The sequence below is a fragment of the Gorilla gorilla genome, chromosome 5 (assembly GCF_029281585.2).
Source record: "Gorilla gorilla gorilla isolate KB3781 chromosome 5, NHGRI_mGorGor1-v2.1_pri, whole genome shotgun sequence".
NCBI lineage: Eukaryota > Metazoa > Chordata > Mammalia > Primates > Hominidae > Gorilla > Gorilla gorilla.
In genome coordinates, this window is record NC_073229.2 from 20376498 (window position 1) to 20399236 (window position 22739).

Consider the following 22739-nt stretch of genomic DNA (forward strand, 5'->3'; position numbering starts at 1 on the left):
TATTTTTTCTGCTGTTCACGTCCAATAGAACACTGGTTTTCTATTGGAGGCTTTTGGGTTTTTTCCCCCATTTCCCTTTCGTTACAAACGACCCGCTGCGGCCTCCTCCTGCTTGTCCCCACAGGCCCATTCAACAGCCCAGCGCGGAAGGCCGGGAAAGCAGCGCTCGCCGCTCCAGCGCAGTCGGTGGCTCCTCCCCGCCCTCGCGCGACTCGCAGGCCTGGGCGGAGGGCTGCGTCCGCCACCGCGCAACCTCGCGCACACGCACCACGCTCGCCTCGCGACCCCCCCCCCCCCCCCCCCACAAAGGCTGTTCTCAGAGTCGGAAATGGACGCACGGCGGCTGGGGCGAATGGCCGCGGACTACATTTCCCGAAGTGCCGCGCGAGATATTCTCGGCGGTGATTGGGGAAAACGGCCACGAACTACACTTCCCGACACGCCGCGCGAGGAGCTGCCAGCGGCCGGCCGAGGGCGGGCGGACGCGGGAGCTGCGGACGTGAGGCATGAGCGGCGCCCTCCCCCGGCCCGCGAGCGTCCTGCTGGTTCCCCGAGCGAGGGTCGCGCGGCGCGGGGCCTAGCGGAGGGCATCAGAGGCCTCCGCGTGCGCACGGGTTGCTGCGGCCGCGCCGGGCGCCGGGGAGGGCGGCGGCCGCCATGGAGGTAAGCGGGCCGGAAGACGACCCCTTCCTTTCGCAGCTGCACCAGGTGCAGTGCCCCGTGTGCCAGCAGATGATGCCCGCCGCGCACATCAACTCGCACCTGGACCGCTGTCTGCTGCTCCACCCGGCGGGGCATGCGGAACCCGCGGCCGGGTCGCACCGCGCCGGGGAGCGGGCCAAGGGGCCCTCGCCGCCCGGCGCCAAGAGGCGGCGGCTGTCGGAGAGCTCGGCCCTGAAGCAGCCAGCCACCCCGACGGCAGCCGAGAGCAGCGAGGGCGAGGGCGAGGAGGGCGACGACGGCGGCGAGACCGAGAGCCGCGAGAGCTACGACGCGCCGCCCACACCCAGCGGCGCCCGCCTTATCCCCGACTTCCCGGTGGTCCGCTCCAGCAGCCCCGGGAGGAAGGGGTCGGGGAAGAGGCCGGCCGCCGCCGCCGCGGCGGGGAGCGCGTCTCCGCGCAGCTGGGACGAGGCGGAGGCGCAGGAGGAGGAGGAGGCCGTGGGCGACGGCGATGGCGACGGGGACGCGGACGCGGACGGCGAGGACGACCCGGGGCACTGGGACGCGGACGCTGCCGAAGCCGCCACCGCCTTCGGGGCCAGCGGCGGGGGTCGCCCGCACCCCCGGGCGCTGGCTGCCGAAGAGATCCGACAGATGCTACAGGGCAAGCCGCTGGCCGACACGATGCGTCCTGACACGCTGCAGGATTACTTCGGGCAGAGCAAGGCCGTGGGCCAGGATACCCTGCTGCGCTCGCTCCTGGAGACCAACGAAATCCCCTCGCTTATCCTGTGGGGGCCGCCGGGCTGCGGCAAGGTGAGTGCGGCCTTGGCCGTTGGGGTTCCGTAGTTATCTCGGCGGTGGATGCAGCTGACGGTCGGAGAGCCGGGTGTGCTGCCCTCGAAAGAAGCCGCCTGCCTCTCCTGGATAAGAGGGTCCAGGGGTGCAGACTTGGGCTGGGCTGGGGCAGTGCCTGGTCCACAGGTGGAGTGTGTGATGGGTGTGAAAAGGGCACACACCCCGAGATTGGTAAGGCAGGCTTGCCGGGTTTTCAAAAGGACGATGTCTGTGAATCCATAGTTTTACAAGATGTGGACTCTTAGATTTGATCTGCTTTTATTTTCCATCGGTCTCCCCAGACTTTGATTTAGTAACCGAATTCGCAAGGAATCAGCATGTTTAAATTGTAAAGAAACAGTTGTATATTCCGTTTGTACATAATACGGATTCAGCTTTGAAAAAAAAATCAAATTAATTCTGTTGTGCTTCCTTTCCTTTCCACTAGTTGTTGGTTTAACAGACTGGTATTTATTCTTGAGAATAAGTTTATTTAACATTCTTATATTCTTGAGAATATATTGATTTTACTAAATATACTCATGTATTTACAAAACTAACATAAAAACTTTTTCATCTGCAAGTCATTTTCATACGGTATTTCGATAACTTTTCTCATAATGCCTTGTACTCTAGACAAGAAACATCCGTGCATTTTGGTGTCCAGTTCTGTGTCCCTTCGTGAGGCGTTAGCGTTCCAGACGAGGGCAGTTAGGATATTGTGAGTCTAGAAAGCATGTCATTGGAAAAACACTTGAGAAAAAATGGAGGAGGTGAGCCAGAAAACAGAGAAAGCTAAGAAGTGCTTAAATACAGGATGCTTTTATCCATAATAAGGGAGAAGAACCAGCATCAGGGAGGGAAAGGGAGAATTCAGGGATCAAACTGTAAAGAGTTCTTGTAGCTTTGAGATTCAGACTCGTTTGCACACAAGGCTTTTATGATTTTTCTCCTATTTTTCTTTCTAGCTTTATCTCCCACAACTTAACCACACCCCGTTTAACTCCAGTTCCTGGAATGAATTGCCCTTTTTGTGCCTTCTTGTTTGCACTCATGCCTTCCCTTTGGCCGGGAATAAACCACATCTATCCCAAATAACATTTTATGATGATGGTGGTCGAATTGTTGACGTCTGTCCCCATGGATTTAGTTGTTAACCCCATTTAGGGGATTGAGCAGTATCATTCTTAGTAATTGTGAAGTCTTTACATAAGATCATGAGAATGGATAATCAGCTGTTGGTGGCCCCAGACAGCAAGAAGGTCCTTAGGGAGACGAGTGGGTGAGCTCATCCCACCTACCAAATGCCAGGCAAGAGGTTTGGGTGGTCCAGGCTGCTCAGTGAGATGGGCATTGGTCATTTGCAAGCCTAGGCATTTGTGACTTGCGAGCCTGATTCCAAAAGGCAGGCAGGCGGGGATTTCTGAAAGAAGCAGCCACAGAATGGGTGCTCTACAACTTTTAGAAAACAAAGTACCACCTTTCCATTTAGGTGCAGATTTGTCCCACTCATTAAACAGTCTTCAGTTTTTCTTCTCATCCTTTAGTACTAATAACAACATTCATATTAATAACAGCATATACATACTTGTTGAGGACCCAAGAAGTGCTTTACTTGGGTCTCCTTGGTTTTCTAGTAATTGCTAATGTGACCACAGTGCTGCCCTTCATCTCCTACCAGGGTGAACATGCAGAAGTGGCCTGCAGTCATCTCAAATGCTAGGTCGATGTCATTGGTCTCAAGGCAGATGCTCCCTCACTCTCCTTTTCTCAGCTGTCCTGAGCTTCCAGTTCGGGCTGTGGTTCTGCGATGAGTTCTGCACCTAGATCCTTCCGTGCTGTCTTGGCTAGAGGAGGGAGAATTTTCTGTTTGGTGAGAGGTCACAGCTGTCACTCTGCTAAATCAAGACAGCCGTTCTTTACTGGGATTCCAAAGATCTTAAAGAGTCCCCCAAAAAGGAATCAAAGGTGGTTAGGGACAGAGGAGAAAAGGTCAGGATTAGCCTAACGTTTAGCTACTTTCCTGTTTTATTTATAATATTTTTGTTGTTGTTGTTTTTAAATGTCCTGTGGTATTTTTGATTGTTTCTGTGCTGCTCAGCATTCTTCCGAGTTCAAGTTGCTTTTGGTAAATAGTGATGCTGCGTGTGGTGGTTCCCATGGGTGCTGGTCTCTCTGTGTCTTACCAGCTTTTCAAACTCCACGTATGTCATCTTTTCTAGACCACTCTGGCTCACATCATAGCCGGCAACAGCAAGAAACATAGCATAAGGTTTGTGACATTATCTGCAACAAATGCCAAGACAAATGATGTGCGAGATGTCATAAAACAAGCTCAAAATGAAAAGAGCTTTTTCAAAAGGAAAACCATCCTTTTTATTGATGAGATTCATCGGTTCAATAAATCTCAGCAGGTATATTAACTTCCTTCTACCTTTTGGTCGTTGTGAACATCAAACAATATAAAGTGTGTGAGATCACTATACAAATGCTAGAGACTTATTATGAGCTTTGTTTACAAAGAAGCGTAGGCTTGTCAACCCATCTCCTTCAAGTCTATTTCCCCATACATTTCTTAGTGTTTTTTGGTAACAAGAAAATGCTTTCTCTATCTGATAAATGAAATGGTTGGTATATCCCTGAGCTATACGTATCAGAAAAGCAGGTTTGAATCAAATTTCCAGTTTTAGGAATTTTTAGTCTAAATACTAGGAGTCATTGTGAACAGTAAAATAATGATTTTAAGGTCATTATTTTAATGGATTTTTAAAAATTTATTTAACAGTATTTTTATTTTGAAAATTAAACAATCAGTATTTTCTGTAACTCCAGGCTCTCTTCAAGGTGAATGTTGGAAGAGCTAATGATTACTGTTTATTTAAATGGCTTTCTGAAATAAAAGGACACAAGCTATTTTTATAAACAAAGCCACTTAGGGATTTAAAAAAAAATAAACATTAAAATTTTATTGGGCTGAGATCTGAGAGCTATACTCTAAATAAAAAAAAATTAAATTTTTAGGCATGACTTTAAAAAATTTTTTTTTGTAACTTTTTAATCATACATAGAATATTTCACAAAACTCTACTGAGCCTTTTTTGAACCTTTTTGAATAAAGAGACCCTTTTAAAGTTCTGACGAGATGTTAGCATTCTAGGTTTCATATTGGACCACTGACTCATCTTAGTATTTTTCCCCCGTAAAACAGCATAATAGGAATAATAATAATATGATTGAGTACTTGCAGTGGAAGAAGATTCTGGAAGTGTTAATGTTTTTGTGTGTTCTTGTCTATAAATACATAGCTGTTACATATAAGCTATGTGCCAGTTCAGCCTTTGGTAGAAGATGGTTTTCTGAGTAAAGAAATCATTTATGTTGAAACTAAGCTAGAATTCTACTTAAAGCTATTAGTCTACCAGCAAGAGATCAGGCTTAGACGGTCGTTCCAGAAGATGTGTTTCAGACTTAAAAGCAAGAGTTGTACTCCCCCAAATATTGCATCTATATTCAGTGAATATAAGGCTGCTGCTATTCCTGAACTCGAAAGATAAAAATGAGGAAAAGGAAGGAAGGGATAGCCAACTTACATAGGATTCTGCAGGTGGCTGTTGACTGGAATCACTTTTTTCTGTTTTCCTCCCATGATTAGGACACTTTCCTTCCTCACGTGGAATGTGGGACGATCACTCTGATTGGGGCAACCACTGAAAACCCTTCCTTCCAGGTCAACGCTGCTCTTCTGAGCCGCTGTCGAGTGATTGTTCTTGAGAAGCTTCCAGTAGAGGCAATGGTGACTATTTTAATGCGAGCGATCAACTCCCTGGGAATCCACGTCCTAGACTCTAGCCGTCCCACTGACCCTCTGAGCCACAGCAGCAACAGCAGCTCAGAGTAAGTTGACAGTGTGCAGCGTCCTGGGGGCACACACCTCCCAGAGAGTCTCCTGGCAGGGGGCCAGAAAGGGCTGGGCGTCAGTGAGGAGAGGGTGGGGACAGAGAAGAAATGTTGATCCGCCCGTAATGAAAATAAAAGAGGAGGGAAATGTTCAATTATACCTAACAGAGGTATCCCTGCACACTTGAAGATGCATTTTCCAGCCTCTAATGTGTGTTTCTATAATTCTTCAAGCTTTAACTTTGCTTTGTTGTTTTGGTTCTTGGGTGTTTGCTTTTGTGCTTAGGCTTCTATGGGAAGCCTTACTGATGATTTGAAAGGCTTTATGTCCTTCATTGAATAGAACAAACAGATAGATAAATACTTTCTAGACTTACCATACAACTCTTTTGAGCATTGTACTCATGTTTCAATTTCTTTTTAACCTGCAGTTTGGCATTTTGTTAAAAAAAAAATCAAGTAAAAATTAACTTGTAACCTTAAAATTATGTAATCCTTTTTGCGTACTTGAAACTCAGTTTCATGAAAGTAAAGGAATGTTAACTGAATATGACATTATAGGCTGTTCCTATCCTTTTAGTGACCTATTTCTGCATCGAGTACCACATGAGCTCATTAATGCACCAGGTATATATCATAGATAATCAATTTGATTTCTTGGGTCAGGGGTTTTCCTTTTTTTTATATTAGAACATATTCTTCAGATGGTATTTGTTCATATGTTGGCTGAAATACTGCCATGGAACATAATCTGGTCTGATGAGACGCTATTGCCCACCTCCTCGTGCTGTGGACTCTGCAGCTGCTTGTGCCTGCCCTGAGGCCAAGTTCTGGAGCCACTTTTCTGTGAGGATTAAAGTACAAGGCATAGTTTAGGCTCAGGGTTTAGGTTTCAACAGGCTCTCCCTATGTGTCTGGCCCCATTTGCTCCTGTCTGAGATGGAGGGAGAATTCTGCTGTGTCTAATGAAAGCCTTGAAACATTTGGCCCGTGGACCACTGGGTAGGACAGAGTGGCCTTGTTTTGGAATACCGTTGTGATGGGGATAGCCATTAGATCTGTGGCCACAAGCAGTGTGTGGAACCTGCTGGTATCAGCCACATGGACTCATACTCAGAAGCCCTTTATGTGGTGGGCATTTGTCAGAGCCTAAGGGGGCTGCCAGCTCCTCATATGTAGTACAGGTTGAGTATCCCAAATCTGAAATCCAAAATGCTCCCGAATCTAAAGCTTTTTGAGCACCTTCATGATGCTCAAAGGAAATGCTTATTGGAGCACTTCAGTTTCTGGATTTTGGGTGCTCATCTGGTAAGTATATAATGCAAATATTCTAAAATCAAAAGAATAGGAAATTCAGACCACTTCTGGTCCCAGGCACTTCAGATGTGGGATACTCACGTGTAGGTTTCCTGTAACAGAATTCTCATTACAGACGCATAGAACCACATGGTAAAGACAAATTGAAAGAAAAGGGGGGAAATCCTAACATGTTTCATGTTTCTGTGTGTTCTTTGCTCTGTGTACTGGTTATCGTAATGTATCTGCAACTTAATATTCTGCATGTGTACTTGTCTGGGGTGATTTTTATTGATTTCATATCATCAGTTCATGAAATAGAACATGAAATCAATAATTAATATTGATGACATGAAGTCAATAATAATCAGTTGTTACTCAGATACCCTCAGGTTTTTTCACCTCTCTCCAGTCACTGCCATGCAGGAATTTAAATGAAATGAGAAAGGCGGTAGCCAAGGAGCTCATCCTTGTGAGAAGAATTTCTATATTTTATTATTAAAAATCCTCAGGCGATTTGCAGGCACATTAAAGTTTGAGACGATCAAGTGAAATAATTAAGATTTAGTTATTGAAACTGATATAAAAATGAGCTAGAGATTGTTAATCTGCTAAAATTGCTTTTCAGAGAAAACTTCCCATATCCAGTAAATGATTTACTATTTCCACTACCACTTGCTTAGACTTGATCCCAATTATATTTGCTATCTTGTGTCCCCCGCTTTCCTGGGAAGACTGTGAGGACAGGAGCTTATCCTTGTTCATATCCCCAGCACAGTGCCTGGCACACATTATGTGCTTTGTGAATGGTTTGGAAATGAATAAATCCTAGCTTTCGATATGAGAAAAGTAGTTTAATATGCTTTGCATTATCCAGCATAAGGGATAATTACCCAGGTATCAAGAGCCTTTTTCTTTAATACTATTGCCCTTTTCATCAGCAGCAAGCAGAGTAAAATGAAAGAATATTAAGCTGAAATCCATTAATTGGTCAACTTGTTAGCAACTCTAACAAGAAGTTAAGTTAGGAGATATCATAGGCCACAGAAAGAACTCTTACAAGTGATTTCCGAATACAAGTACCTGCCACCCCAACTGTCAGGGATAATTAAGAGTGGATTGGGATGTCTTTTAGTTGTTTTAGGTAAAATTTTGCTTTCCAATCCCTGTTGACAGCTATATCTACATCCTTGTGCATATAAATCAGATTTGGTGACACTAATCTAGTTGAAAGAAAAGACTTCCAACCCCATATACTTACTTTCTCTCTCCGGGAAGCTATTGGTGTGCATTTGTATTCTTGTGTCATGTTTTGGTGCCCTAGATAGCGACTAGAACATTTACAGAGAAGTCCCAGGCTGTTGAACTGCACGTGAGAGGAGGTGAGCAGGGCACTGGATTTGGAAACTAATCAAGCTGCCGCTTAGCCGTTCTTGATTGCACTTGAGGAATTGTGAGTTGTCACAGAGTATACTCATGTAAGTGATAAATTCCCATTAAAGTGAAATAAGTGTTCTTTTTTTAAAAAAAAATTCCCTCCTGTAGTTATTATTCAGTCAAAATTGAAGCTCCTGCATATGCTAGGCATTGGCTGAGGATTGAAAAGCTTGTTCCTGTGCCTTTAGAGGGAGCGCAGTATGATGAAGGCTAGGGGAGCAGGTCCACTTCCAGTGCCACGCTTATACGCCAAGTGCAGTGGGCGTAGAGAAGCAGCATTCAGAATATGTGAAATCCAGTATTTCACCTCCTAGATGAGGGGATGCGGAGTTGAGTTTTGAAGGATAAGCAGAATTTAACTGAGTGAAATAGAAAGCTCATTGTCTATGCCATAGTTGCTTTGGTTTGTATGGCTAAGCAATAGTGTTCAGGTATTTTGCTCTCCCAAAAATATTTGGATCACATGATACAAACAGTGAAGATTCTGTCTGCTCTGGGTTAATTTTGGAGGCCAGGAAAAAAATGTCCATGATTCATGATATGAAGAATGAGCTTGTGCTGCTGAAAATGAAAAAGTAAGCTAGCATTTCATCATCCTGCACTACTTGCTGCTTTGAAGGAATATAGATTCCTAGGTCATAGAATATATACATAGTCAAAAACACTCCTAAAGAATCAATTTATTTGTGAACCAGATAGAGTATACAAGTCTTTGGAGATCAAGAGAGTGAAATGAGAAGCCATAACTGCCCTCTGCCTAGCTAGGCTGAGTTCCGAGAGGTGGTTGGAAGACAGAAAGTGGCGTGTGTCCCTGGGTAAGGGCTGTGGCGTAACTGGGTGTGGGGCTTTTCTCTAATCATCTGGAGAGGAGAGCCCCTGACAAGCTGGCCCCCAAACAAGGTGGCTATGGATTCTTCTTTTTATAAAAGTTTAAATTGTCTTAAATAATCTTTTGTGCCATTGAATAGAAAGAAAGGTAGTGGAACTCCAGAATACAAGGGATTGGCCAGAATAAATGGTTGGTATAGAGTAGATGTCAGTATTTTTATTTAAAAATTTTTAAGTACATTAATACAGTACATTAACATAGCTGTTTTAATACAAGGGTGCATTAAAATAATGCCATAAAAGCACCAGCAGCCAGAACCACAGATCTCATGGTCCTTGGATGCACTTCCTGTGGCTGCTGTAACAATTGCCACAAACTGGGTGGCTCAGAACACAGAGCTTTATCCTCACAGTTCTGAAAGCCAGAAGACCAGAATCAAGGTATCAACAAGGCCATGCTCTCACCCAGCATCTGATGGCCCTTGGCATTCCTTGGCTTATGACTATGTCACTCCAGTCTCTACATCCGTCTTCACATGGTGGCCTTCTTCTCTGTGTCCTTACGTCTTCTCTTTTTCTGTGTTTTGTAAGGACATTTGTCATTGGATTTAAGGTACACTCTAAATCCAGGATGATTTCATCTTGAGACCCTTAGTTACATCTACAAAGACCGTATTTCCAAATAAAGTCACAGTCACAGGTTCCAGGGATTAGGACTTACATCTTTTGGGGTCACTATTCAACCCACTACAGACCCCTACCAAGTATAATGTAATTTGGAAAGACATGTGCCTCCATGGGATTAAACAGAAAGACGTCATCATCTGAAATGTACCTTCTCTCTTTGTGGAGAAAGTTAGTTTTGTTTTGCTTTGCTTTCACTCTGATGTTATGGAAGCGGCAGCATCTGGGGCTCTCCCTTGAATATGTGCAGTTCTGGAGAGTATGCTGTTGCACAGTCTGATGAGGGTGATTCTCCTCACTGTTGATACCAAAGCAGTATTTGTCAAGTCTCATGACATGGCAGGCACTGCTCTAAGCATTCCACATGTCTTAATCTCCTTCAGTCCTCAATACAGCTCTGCAAAGTAGGTCTCATTACCTCCTATTTACTAGATGAGGAAACTGAGGCACAAAAAGGTTAAGTAACATGCCCAAGACCAACCAGCTTCAATGTGATGGAGCCAGTGTTTAAGGCATGTCTCTGTCTTCTCAGTGACTTCAAGTGCTACAAGGGGTGGAGGTGCCATGTTTACAGGGGATGGACCCACTGCTCGGTTTTTCTGTTCTGACTTTTCTCTCTTGGCACTTCTTTGTGTAAGAGCAGCAGGAGAGCCTTTTAACCAGATCTGCACATCACACTTCCCTGGGATACATTTTAGAAACATGCCTTGCCCAGGGTCTGCCCCTGGAGATTTGAGCTCAGTCTATGGTAGGTAAGGTACATGTGGCTGTATTTGTGTCTAACTTGATGCATATCCCTGGTTGAGAACTTCTACACAGCAGTTATCACCCTGACCGTGAAATGTTCCTTTTCCTTAGTGAAAGAGATTTGTGGAGTTTGGTTTGTAATTTAGAGAGGGAGAGTTTAACCAAGCCATGCATATTCTTTCATTCTGCCTTGAAATAACAGGTGCATTTTTACTTACTACACTCCTTCTCCAACTTACACATCCAGCTGTCTAAGTAGTATCCTCCAAATTCCAGTATTACCCAATGTGTAGAAAGCTTCAGGATTTAGGCACCTAGAAGAGGAAAGAAGAGAGCTTCGTATATTCTTCTGTTAAAATTAAAGCCCTTCTCGTCAGTTGGAGAAGCCAAGCTCTCTTAAGTCTGTTTTTATCTCTAGGTTTTGTTAACTAGAAATAGAATCTTTTCCAATGCATTTATTTTAACCAATTTTCCCTTATTATGAATAGTGTTTTATTATAACAACATAATTTACTTCCTATTGTTTATTTCCATGTAGGATGTTATGACATTTTGGGCAGTCTATCCCCAGAATAGATTTTACCTCTTTTTATTGTATTCTACCTTTGGAAGGTTATTTTTAAGTGCAAAACACTTTATAAATATATGCTTAATTTTAATATACGCTTAAATTTAAAAATAACTGGGAACACTCTTTCAAAATAGTTTGTGCTGCAGTTTGCTGAGGGATTTTGCCAATAACAATACAACTATTCCTTCATCATTCTTGGCATGAGTTCTCTCATGGGCTTCCCATTCTAAGATCTCAGGGTATTTTAGTATATCTTACTTTGTTCTTCAGAACTTAGTAAATGGGAGTTCAAGATATATTGGGTGTTTAAGTGGAACCTTTCCCTGCTCAGTCATCTTCACAGTGAATCTCCATTTTGTAATTTTCTTGTGTGATCATTGTGAGTGCTGTCAGCAGGTCCTGTATTACTTGGACAGAGTTGCCGACAGATTGATCTGGGCCTCGAAATACTTTCTTCTTTTGGACGGGGTGAAATTTAAAATCTGGATTATACCCAAGGGGAGGAAGAAGGGAGTGGCGCGAGCTTGGGTAGCTTTCGTTGTGGCAGCACCTCCATTCCCCATGACTCCAAACCAGAAGAGTGGAACCACTTGTACTTTGGTCAGGAGTTTAAAAGCCAAAGGAAGACCTTATTTTCCAACCACATAAAATACATAATCATTGCTAAAGACTTATTCACAGCATACTGTTGATAAATCTATGGAGTAGACGGCTAGCTGGCTTCTGTCCTAATTAATAAGGCCTGCCTCCCTGTCTGTATATCAGGACTAATGGAAATGAGGCAGTTTATACTAGTAAATACCATGGTATATAAGGCTGCCCATCTCGTCACTGTCCAAAGAGCATGCCATGCCCCTAAATACATACAAAAGACAAATTCATGGAGAAGGGATACATACCAAAATACTAACGTCAAGGTAGTCTAGCAGAAGGTGAATTTTCTCCCTTTGTCTATTTTTAAAATTTAATGTAAATTTTTTTAAAGTAAATGTTGACAGGTCTGAGTAGCTTGTTTTTCAAACAATTATTTAATGGTTAAGGATGTAAAACTATATAAAATATGGTCCCAGTTTTTGTTTTAAGTTAGCTGTAAGGTTGATGGTTGCATGGGTGAGTGGGTCATAAATTCAACACTTGACACAGTAGCTTTCATTCTGCTGTGAAATATCAAGTACATTTTTATCTCTCAGTGCTGGAAATACGGATTGTTTTTGTTTTCTCTATACTTTCCATATAATTTATAAGAAGTAAAGGTTTCACTCTGAGATTATGATAAAACTGAAGTTAGTCCATTTATTTTGCAAATATTGGATGCCTATCATCTACCAGGTCTGGGAATACAAAGAATAAAATATTCCTCTCCTTGAGGTGCTCCGCATGTAGTAGGGATGGAGAGATGATGAATGTAATATAATCAACACACAATCCAACCCGTGGTGCAGGATATAGGCTGGTTCAGTCCGTTAGGATCCAATGGGGCTCCTGCTTTGACTCCTTTTTCTTCCCTCAATTGTCCTGAAGGCTTTTTGTTGCTAGGCAGCTTTCCAAGGAGAGAGAATCCATTGTTTTTACTAGTTCTGAGGCAGAAATGAGATGCCCAAGCAGTTTCTGTTCTCCCTACCTGTCTTCCCACACAGGTTGAGTGCAGTAAGGGGCTGAGAGTGCACCCTTCCCTCTCAGGCATGTCACGTACTGCCACACCCCTGTGATGCTGGTCCTTCCCCATACATTTTCTTTAGTATATGTTCTGTCCATCATCATCTTCTAAATCATCTTCCAGAAGACTTGCTAACTAATTTCTGGTTGAGAAGTGATCCCCAGGCTTTATAGAGTGCCAGTGACATGGCCTCGGTGTTTGTTTTTTTGTTGTTCTGGTGAGGTCTGCTGAGAGAATGCTACCATCAGGAGAGAGGAAGATGGGTCTCCAGGCTGCACCGGTGGCTCTGGGGCCCAGGCAGTTGGCATGAGTGAGGAGAGAGTCATTTGTTGTCAAGCTGGGGCTGGCCAGTTGTCTTAGGTGTGGTGAGAGACCCACAAGGAATAACTGGAAATCAACTTTGGTAAATATAGGGGTGAGATGAGGCATCTTTAAGGCATTGGGAACAAATCCTTGCGTGAATGAAATGCAGATTGGTGTTATTTGGGTTACTCAGTGAGCAGAGTAGGGTCAGTGAGTGGGTGTATGCTGAGGAGTTCTGCATTTATCCAGCAGGCAAGCTGGGTCGCCTTCGGAAACTGCCACCCCCTCCCCGGCCCAGCCCCGTTGGTGCCTGTACATTGTTTTCCAGGTAGCTGATTCGGACAGTCCTAATGGGCTTATTATTTACTGTAGATGTTCTCAGCTGAATGTTGATGACATGGGTGAACTGTAACTGAAAAATTTTTTTTGCTTCACAAATGTGCAGCTAGCAGCTCAGCCAGGAATAATATAAGACCCCACTAAGTCATGAACTGTGTTAGATGTCTTGTTTAACTCAACTAGGGATAGAAAATTTTACTGAGTCAGCCTTCTGATCATAGTTAGGTCTTATTTATGAGGGTCGGAATTTAGAAATGTGACTGTAAGTTTTAGTCCTGATGTTCCGAGAGAGGTTAGGTGGCTTACCCAGGGTCTCATGGCTATGTACCAGCAGTCTTCTCATCGCTTCCCAGCCCAATGACCTCTCTGCTACCCTGTGCGGATTTTGCATGATTAGTGCCCACTATGAGATGACCTACTGCAGCCTCCAAGATTCCCCAGGCCAAGATTCCTAAGACCTGCTTCTAGGACCTGCTGTGCTCAGAGTAACTAGGGACCCAATTTGTTGTTTTTAAAATGAAGGAATTGAACTGCATGATCTGGAGCCCTTCAGAGCTAATATTCAGATGTAATGCTGACTCTCCCCTGTGTGGAAAGTGGTCTAAGCACATCTGTCTCATCGGGATGTAGGCTGCATTTGGAACATGTTTTCCATACACGGTAATGAGGTGCTAGCATTTCTAATAAAGTTTTCACTGTTCTGCAGGGTAGAACCAGAGAGACCACCTGTCAACAGTGACTTTCCAGGCCAGTCAGTGTCTGTTTCACACAAACTTAGATGTATGAACCTAGGCAGTGAGATACCCTTGACACTCATAAGGTACAGGGCGATAACCTGGTGACTTAGGAGACCCGGTCAGTTCGTAGTCTTGATGATGCTTAAGCACATTGACAAAGGTGAGAATAAGAGGCAAAGGCCTTGAACTCTTCAGTGTCCTTGCTGAGAAGTATGAGTTTCTAAGACATGTGCAGAACAAGAAGTATGCAGCCTGAGTGTGACTGTAACTAACCCTGCTTGTGTTTCAGGCCCGCCATGTTCATAGAGGATAAAGCAGTAGACACCCTGGCTTACCTCAGTGATGGCGACGCCCGAGCTGGGTTGAACGGACTGCAGCTGGCGGTGCTGGCTAGGTTAAGCTCTAGGAAGATGTTCTGTAAGAAGAGTGGGCAATCCTATTCTCCCAGTAGAGTTCTGATCACAGAGAATGACGTGAAGGAGGGCCTACAGCGATCCCACATTTTATATGACCGGGCAGGTAAGTAATTCACCTGTGGAAAGAGTGAAACCATACGGAAAGAAGTGTGTGCACACATTCTCATTTCCGGAAGCCTGACTTTCAGCTGGGTCCAAAGCATTCCAGTGATTCTCAGGTGGATCTCCATGTTGGTGTTAAGCCTTCTACACAGGGCTGACCTTTCCGAAGAGAGGCATGAAGCAGAAGCTGCCCTGTTGAGAATCTAGAGGAGTTTTGGGGTTGGAAATGGCAGGCTGCACATTCACCTTAGAAGGTAGTTGGCTGTTCCCCACCTTGCAGAATACAATCACCTTTGAAAGCCTGTGCATTCACTTGACAATGAATATGTTTTGTGATCATTTACAATGGCAGTAAATAAAAAGAGGACTTTTGCCATAATGACTTATTAGTTTTAATTGAGAATTAAAATGCTTTATTTCTAGAGTCTATACTAAAAAATAGTCATGGATCTTGAAGTTTTTATTTTACGTAGTAGCTTTTTCAAAAATTTAATTTTGCTGTGTGCACTTATCTGTTTGTGTAGAACTGCATTTACAGATAGCAGATTTGATACCAGCTCCTATTAAATCTGTGACTTAGCAATATTAAATGTCATTAGCACAGCACATTTGCATCTTTTTATAAAAGAAGTGGGAGATGAAGATAACATACTGTAGATTAGCAAACTTCTGCTGCTTGAGCATTTGTGGGACTTCGGATGGAATCATGTTGCAGTAACTGTGGAATATAATTTCCACACTTTTCAAAGCTCTGCCAGAAAAGGAGGCTGATAGTTGAGTGTTCCTGGTCTCACGTAGGCTGTGCCACGTGACAGTGGAGAGTCCTTACTGGTTAGAGAAGGGGTGGAGGGGCTTAAGAATGACTTTGGTTCCAAGCGCTGCCTCTTCGTGGGTGAGCACACTGGCTGCATGACCTTGGAGGGCTGACCAAAGCTTTTTGGCTTTAGCGTGCCTCAGCTGATGATAGCTCAGGGGTGTTCATTAGTGCTAAGGACACACTGGCAAGTTGAATAAACAATCCTGTCTACATTGTGACGTGAATGTGCCTCAGCGGGGCCTGCTTAGATGGCTGGCTCTCCCTAGTGCTCTGGAGCATGACGTGAATGCTTGCAAAGTCTGAAAAGCAACCCATTCTAGGTGTGTAGAGCCCTGCTTGACTTTTGGCCAAATAGAAAAAATGTAGATATGAACAAGAAAAAAGATTTTAAGACATTAAAAAAACCTCACCATGCCAGGATCTCCATTGTTTCTGAGGTGCAGCAGCAGCAGTCTCTCTCTCTCGTAGGTGTCCCAAAGGATTTGCCTTGTTTTGATTGGAACGACGACTAGGACTGTTCTTTGACATTTTATCAGACTGTCACTTGAGATCCATATAACATGGCATTCACTAACACTCAGCCATTGAGTATTTTATAGGTGTATTCATTTTTTAAATTCTCAAAATCGCTTTATGGAGATAGCTATTAATATTACCCCCATTTTAAGATAACAAAGCAAGTGGTGAAACTGACCCATGAATCCAGGTCTGACTGGTTCCCAGGACTGTCCTTCCCCCCGTCCGCGTTTGCCTCCACACCAGCCTTGCCATGCTGTTACTGATCTCACCCATTACATCATGCTCCTGAGAGGGGTCACCCCTCCATGCACATACAGAGCGGATCTTGGAGGGGTTCAGTCCTAGGAATCCCACTTCCTGAGCTCCACATTGCAGAGCTCTGCACAGTGGGGATCACCTTGTCTATAGCTTGGAGCTGGGGGGTGGTGGAGGCTGCCTAGTGCCACCGCCTTAAGAACCCCACATCCTATACATCTTCTCAGTATGAGCGTGTTTACACACCCCACCCCAGTGCAACATGTCTGCCCCACAGTGGATCCGCAGACACATAAATATCATTCAGATCTTGGAGAAAGCTGCTTTTACAGGCTTTGCTCTATAAATAGGGATAGTGGAAGCATTGCCCTGGAAACCTGTTAGCTTATACTCTTGGGCCTTTTTATAACTCCAGTGAGACAAAGACCCACCCCCAGAGTTGTGATTATTTTTTTATATGCCACCTAGTACATAGTTACCCACCAGTAGGATCCAGTGATGTTTCTGCATCAGAGTAAAGGAATTTCTAAATGAGAGCAAACTCTTTGCCATGCATTGACATCGGGGTTCTATAGAAGTCGTCAAATTTCAGGTTATAAAGCAGTGTATAATAAAAGCAAACATGGAAGGTAGCATAGAATAATATTAGTATCTATCACTGATGCAAAAGAATCTTTTTACAGTGCCTGCTCTGTGCCAGGCGTGTGTTATTTAATACAGCCCTGTGAGGTAAGTGGTCTCGTTTTTCCCATTTTACAGATGAGAAACCTGAGGCACAGTGAGGATCAGGAACTTGCCCATGCATGGCCCATGAGCTTGGGGGTCCAGCCCAGGCTGCCTGGTCCCAGAGCGTGTGCTCTTGTCCATTATACTGGTGGTATTGCCCCTGGCATTGACAAAGTGGGAAAAGATGACTAACCTGTGTAGGGGGAGTTTAAATTTGACATAAAGTGGTGTGGGTAGTTTCTTCCAGCCCCCATTCCTGTGAGTTTAGCCAGGCCTGTTATCTGCTACCCTCTTCCCCGCCTTCCTCCACCCTGCAAAGGAGCAGAGCGTAGCCTGAGTGCCTCGGCCAGCAGGGTGAGGGAGTGGGCCAGAACCATGCAGATGTCATCCAGGACACCCTCTCGGCCAGTGTCCATAGCACTCTGACTTCACCAGGGGAGCCCTGCACAGGAGACACTCAGTTCGTCCTTAGAAATCCAATAGCTGGGCTGACCCATCCATCTGCCCTGGCTCTCAGAAATCAGAATCACTCAGGCTGAGCCGTGGGTCCTGCAGGTCTTTCCCCTGTGGGAGGCCAGCATCTTCGCTTGCTCTCTTCTCCACCTGAAGACCAACTGTCATCTTACCAGCGAGCTCAGCTGCCAGGATTTGTGGCTGGCGCCAGTCGTATTGTGGACATGGGCTTATGCTGAGCACAGACCAGGTGCTCCTCTGGGAGGAGTGAGACTCACGGGAACACCATCCTCCGCTGTCTCGTGAGGAGGGTGCCCCCTCCTTGAACTTACCTAAGGGACGATGGCCAGAGAATAGTGAAATGTATGCAGGTGCCACTGCTTGGTTCCTGAGAACTGTTTAGCTGTCATTTTTTTGCCCTTAAATATGCCTTTTTTTAAAGCACATATCACTGATTTCATGTGAATGTAGGGTAAAAATGGGGTAAGACCAGGCGGTGAGAGAGTGGGCTTCCTCCGTCCACTTCAGGATGGAAGATGGTTAGTCCATGTGTCGGTCCTTCTGGGACCCTGCCACACAGGTGTCCCCACACCACGGCTGGCAGAAGGAGGTTTAAATGACCACGGGCTTTGGATATCAGAAAGGCAGCTGGAAATGACACTGAGGAACAGATGGGCTATAACAGCTGCCCTTGCCACTTGGCTCTGCATCCTCCTGGCTCCGACCAGGCCCACCGTTGCTTTTCCTCCAGTAGATGGTGGCCACGGGATGGAGCCAGAACCTAAGACTTGCCCCCCTCCACTCTTGTCTCTGGCAAATCCACCAGCTGGGAGGACCACCTTCCTCCCTCCCGCCTCTGTGCGTGTGCGTGCACTCCATGTCGACAGCCACAGGTTTCTGCTGCAGCAGCCTCTTCCCCTGAATAGGACTGGGATTAAGCCTGAGCAGCTGGTGCACCCCACTCAGAGCACGGTTAAGGCAGCTGCCCAAACCTCTCCTCGGCTTTCTCAGGGCCTTTATTCGTTCAGGCTTCCTGGAAGTCAGCTGGCGGAGGTGAAGATGGCTTGGGCGCCTCTCCCGTGAGCTCTGTGTGAGTGGTGCTCTTTGTGATGTCAGGTGAGGAGCATTACAACTGCATCTCCGCCCTGCACAAGTCCATGCGGGGCTCAGACCAGAATGCCTCCCTCTACTGGCTGGCTCGCATGCTCGAGGGAGGAGAGGACCCACTCTACGTGGCACGGAGGCTTGTCAGGTTTGCCAGTGAGGACATAGGTGAGTGTGATGGGAGGGTCCCGGAGCCCTATGTCCATGAGGGTGGGGAAATGGCTAACAGTTACATCGTGGCTTTTTTTTTTGGCAGGGCGGGGTGGGCGGGGATAGCAGGAAGAATGTCTCAGGGCTATGTGAGACTGGCAGAAGATAAGACTTTATGCCTGAGCTCAGTCGTTTATTTCCTGGTGTATGTGCTTTTGAATGTTTATGTTCATAAAGTCACCATTTTCTGTTTCCTCTTCGGGAATGTTTTTACTAACATGAGTGGCTATTCAGAGTATTGCAATAGATGAGCTGCTTTTAAATTTGCTTTAAGTCAGGTGTCCAAGGTTTTCTTTGGACAGCTCCCAAGGTAGAAATGGAAGAGTCTAGACACTATATGAAGAAAAAGATCAGGAAAGCTCTCCTCTTCTTTGGTCTTAGGGGATGTTTTGTTTTTAGTGTTTCCATCCTGGTGAATGTCTCCATAGCCTTCACTTCTTCTGTTTGTTATACAGAGACTCATATTTTTCTAGATGCAGAGTTTTTATCCACAAGGAAACAGTTCTTAATACCACACAGTAACCACTCACTAAATATTTCTTGCATAAGTTCGTGTGATCAGAGACTAGAGCTAAGTCAGGCTCTAGTAGCAAAACTAGAGCTAAGTTTTGCTACATGGGATTGTTTTGATCACCAAGTGTACAAGCAGTGGTGGTCTGTGGTCGCCTGCACATAGGCCAGGAGGACGGTGTGTGTCATGACTGAAACTCTCCTTTGTCTCTCTGTGTGTGGCAGGTCTGGCAGACCCGTCTGCGTTAACACAAGCAGTTGCTGCCTACCAAGGCTGTCATTTTATAGGCATGCCCGAATGTGAGGTAAAGTAATCAGCTCAGTTCTTGCAAATCACTTCTTTTCTCTCTTGTGCTCTGTCCCTTTGTAGATTTGAATAAATGTCCCTCCTTCACCATTGGTGTATTGGGCCCACTGAGTATGCTGCTTGGCTTTGGAATTCCAATTGTAGACTCTTAGACTCCTAGAGAGGGAAACCTTCTGTGTCAACGAGGTCATGTTTCAAACTGTCCTCGGGATTCCAGGGTTCAGAGCACATGCTCCATATTTTCCAGGGAGCAGAAAGGTTAAAGGAGCTGAACAGCAAGCCTCTGCAAGTTCGCCCCCAGAGCAGCTTCATATTCATCTCTTTTATATATTGGGGGCTTAAGAAAAATTTAATTTAGTAAAAAGTCCTTCAGTTAAAAAAAAAAAAATGAAAACCACTCACCTGGTTTGCGTCTCACCTCATGAGAATTTCTTCTGTCTGTCGTAGGTGGTTATCCAGACTGTAGGCGCAAAGGGGGGATAATAAAAGCATGTGGGGATCTCCTCAGAATTACCTAGAGCTGTGTATCAGAAGGGGCTCTGCAGAACAGAAGCTTGGCATCTTGCTAGTAAAATGTGTCCTCTGTGTCATTGGTAGGTGCTTCTGGCCCAGTGTGTGGTCTACTTTGCCAGAGCCCCAAAGTCCATTGAGGTGTACAGCGCCTACAACAACGTCAAAGCCTGCCTGAGGAACCACCAGGGGCCACTGCCCCCCGTGCCCCTGCACCTGAGGAACGCACCCACTAGGCTGATGAAGGATTTGGGCTATGGCAAAGGCTACAAGTACAACCCCATGTACAGCGAGCCTGTGGATCAGGAGTACCTGCCTGAAGAGTTGAGAGGAGTAGATTTCTTCAAGCAGAGGAGGTGCTGACTCCTCAGGGCATGACAGCAGAAGGATGTTGCTTTTTTAAGGGAGGGCCAGAAAGAAAGTTACTGGATTGCAAAGTTGGTTGCCTGGTGGAAGTTAGAACAGACAAATATTTTGTGCCAGAAATTTAAGAGTTTCATAGGTGGAGGCGCAGTTCTTTCAACTAAATGTGTAACTTTGAAATTGTGTTCATTTGCACTCGGTGCAGCGGTTATGCTTATGAAAATACCTGGCAGCTTTGTGCAATGAATTAATGTTATAAGGAATTATCTATTTTGTCATAGTATTTAAGTCATAATGTCATTTCAGAATTCAGTTCTGTAGGATTTTTTTTTCTTTAAAAAATGTATATTCTGGGTAGTTTTAATTGGTAAAAAAAATGTAATTGTGATTTAATACTGCATAGTGTTTTGGGTATTTTTTTTATATGCAAAGGTCTTACGAGCCAATAAAACTATTTCAAAGTACTCTTCGATTCTGTCATGGTTTTCCTGCCTGGATGCTAGGTACCAGCGTTGTCGCCATTGCATTTGGTGGGTGGATACTGGGAAGGAGAAATCACCCCAGATGGGAAGAGCGGGGAGCTTAGTTAAGAAGTCAGTGTTATCTTGTTGAAAGTTAACTCTGATCTCTTTAAAGGAATACATAAAGGAATTCTTTAAATGGCTTGTGGAAGACTCCAGTAGTCCCATGCCCATTCTTTCCCACTTGTCCTGGTTTCTTCTTGCAGCTCCATATTTCTAAACAGTCGTTTTTCTTTTACTTTGTGTGTGTCCTGAACACAAAATATGCCACTCCTCCTGCTCCGTTGAGAGTTATTTGTCCCTACTGCTACTTCCTCTCCCTCTCCTTAGTCGTGTGTCATGCATATTCCCACAAGGATGGCCCCTTCAGGTAGTCGGTTCTCCTCCTGCCGTTGCATGATCCCTCCTGGGGTCCTCCTGCCATGTCTGGAAGGCTGCCGGCTGTTGGCCTGGGATGTCCTCTGCCTTTATTCTGAGTGAGATGCCCATTTTCTGGATGCTCCATCCCGCGTTACTGGTTTATTCCGCTATTTCAGTGCAACCCATCCTCTAGTAGTTTTATCAGGCCGGAGGGACTGTACGTTGCAGAGGCTTGGCCCGACTGGCCTCCCTCCTTCTGTCTGGAGTGGTTGCACTGTAGTGTGCAGTTGCCACCCCCAGAATCTCCCTTCATCATCACCCTGGAGCTTTCCTTTGCTTCTCCCTGCACCCCATCTGATGACAGGACTGACTGTGCTTTCTGGCACAGGTGGCATGTACCCTCTAGTAGCTTTATGGAGCAGGGGTGTGTGGAGGAAAAGTATTTTTAGACCTCAGGAGACTCAGAATGCTTTTATTCTACCTTCAGACGTGTCTGAGGGTTTGGCTAGTGATAAATTGTAGGTAAGAAATTACTTGTGCATTGTTTCACACTTTCTCACGTTGTCAATTTGAAGGCATCCTGATGTGTGTGGTCTTTCGTTTGTAACCTCTATCAACTTCTAGACTCTTCTGTCTTTGCTCCCCGTGTTTTAAAAGTCTGCACTGGGTACTTGTTGGGCCTTTCAATCTGGAAACTCCTTTCAGTTCTAGGGAAGTTTCTTTTTTTTATTCAATAAATTTATTTATTTATGAGACCAACTCTTGCTCTTTTTCCCAGGCTGGAGGGCAATGATGCGATCTCGGCTCACTGCAACCTCCACCTCCCAGGTTCAAGTGATTCTCCTGCCTCAGCCTCCCAGGTAGTTGGGATTACAGGCGCACACCACCACACAAGGCTAATTTTTGTATTTTTAGTAGAGACGGGGGTTTCACCATGTTGGTCAGGCTGGTCTCGAACTCCTGACCTCGGGTGATCCACCCACCTCAGCCTCCCAAAGTGCTGGGATTACAGGTGTGAGCCACCGCGCCCGGCCTCAATAAATATTGAGTGCCTGTTTTATGCTGAGCATTCTTGTTGATGTTAAAACACATCAGTGAGCAGAAGAGACCAAAAATTCTGTGTTCTTGAAGCCTATGGTATGAAAAATAATATGTTAATATGCCAAATAGTGATAAGTGCTATGCTAAGGAGAAAATGAATGAAAGATTGAATATGGAAAGGGTTGGGAGGTATGGGTGCAGTTTTAGTAGAGTAGCCAAGGTGGATCTCACCAAGAAAGTGTTTGAGTCAAGACTTCAAGGAATTGAATGTGCCTTTCAGACACCCGGGAAAGGATCATCCCAGTCAGAGGGAAAAGCAAGTGCAAAGGCCCTGAGGGAGGATGGAAGGCTGGGTGGGTTCAGCATCCAGTAAGGAGACCAGTCTAGCCGGAGGGGAGGAAAGAGTGGTAGAAGTCGAGGCCGAGGATCATGGAGCTTCAGATAAGGTGGGACCTTTTAGGTCATGGAAAGGACTTTGGCTTTTACTCAGGGTTTCCCTCAAAGGAGTGTCATGATGAGACTTTTGAGA

General features: G+C 45.2%; 1 protein-coding gene across 1 annotated transcript; it reads left to right on the forward strand.

Moving 5' to 3' along the window:
• Positions 1-426: 426 nt before the first annotated feature.
• WRNIP1 (WRN helicase interacting protein 1) lies at positions 427-20757 on the forward strand. The gene is made up of 7 exons (XM_019029498.4): positions 427-1479; positions 3723-3914; positions 5153-5394; positions 14286-14515; positions 18401-18556; positions 19334-19413; positions 20013-20757. The coding sequence occupies exons 1-7, from the start codon at positions 658-660 to the stop codon at positions 20286-20288; spliced, it is 1998 nt and encodes a 665-aa protein (XP_018885043.3). The 5' UTR covers positions 427-657; the 3' UTR covers positions 20289-20757.
• Positions 20758-22739: the final 1982 nt, after the last annotated feature.

What these genes read in the sequence shown, in the direction of transcription:
- WRNIP1 (XM_019029498.4), top strand. Translation starts at nt 658, where the DNA reads ATGGAGGTAAGCGGGCCGGAAGACGACCCCTTCCTTTCGCAGCTGCAC. An exon ending in GGCCGCCGGGCTGCGGCAAG is followed by an intron (nt 1,480 to 3,722) that starts GTGAGTGCGGCC and finishes CATCTTTTCTAG; the next exon opens with ACCACTCTGGCTCACATCAT. An exon ending in AGCAGCAACAGCAGCTCAGA is followed by an intron (nt 5,395 to 14,285) that starts GTAAGTTGACAG and finishes CTTGTGTTTCAG; the next exon opens with GCCCGCCATGTTCATAGAGG.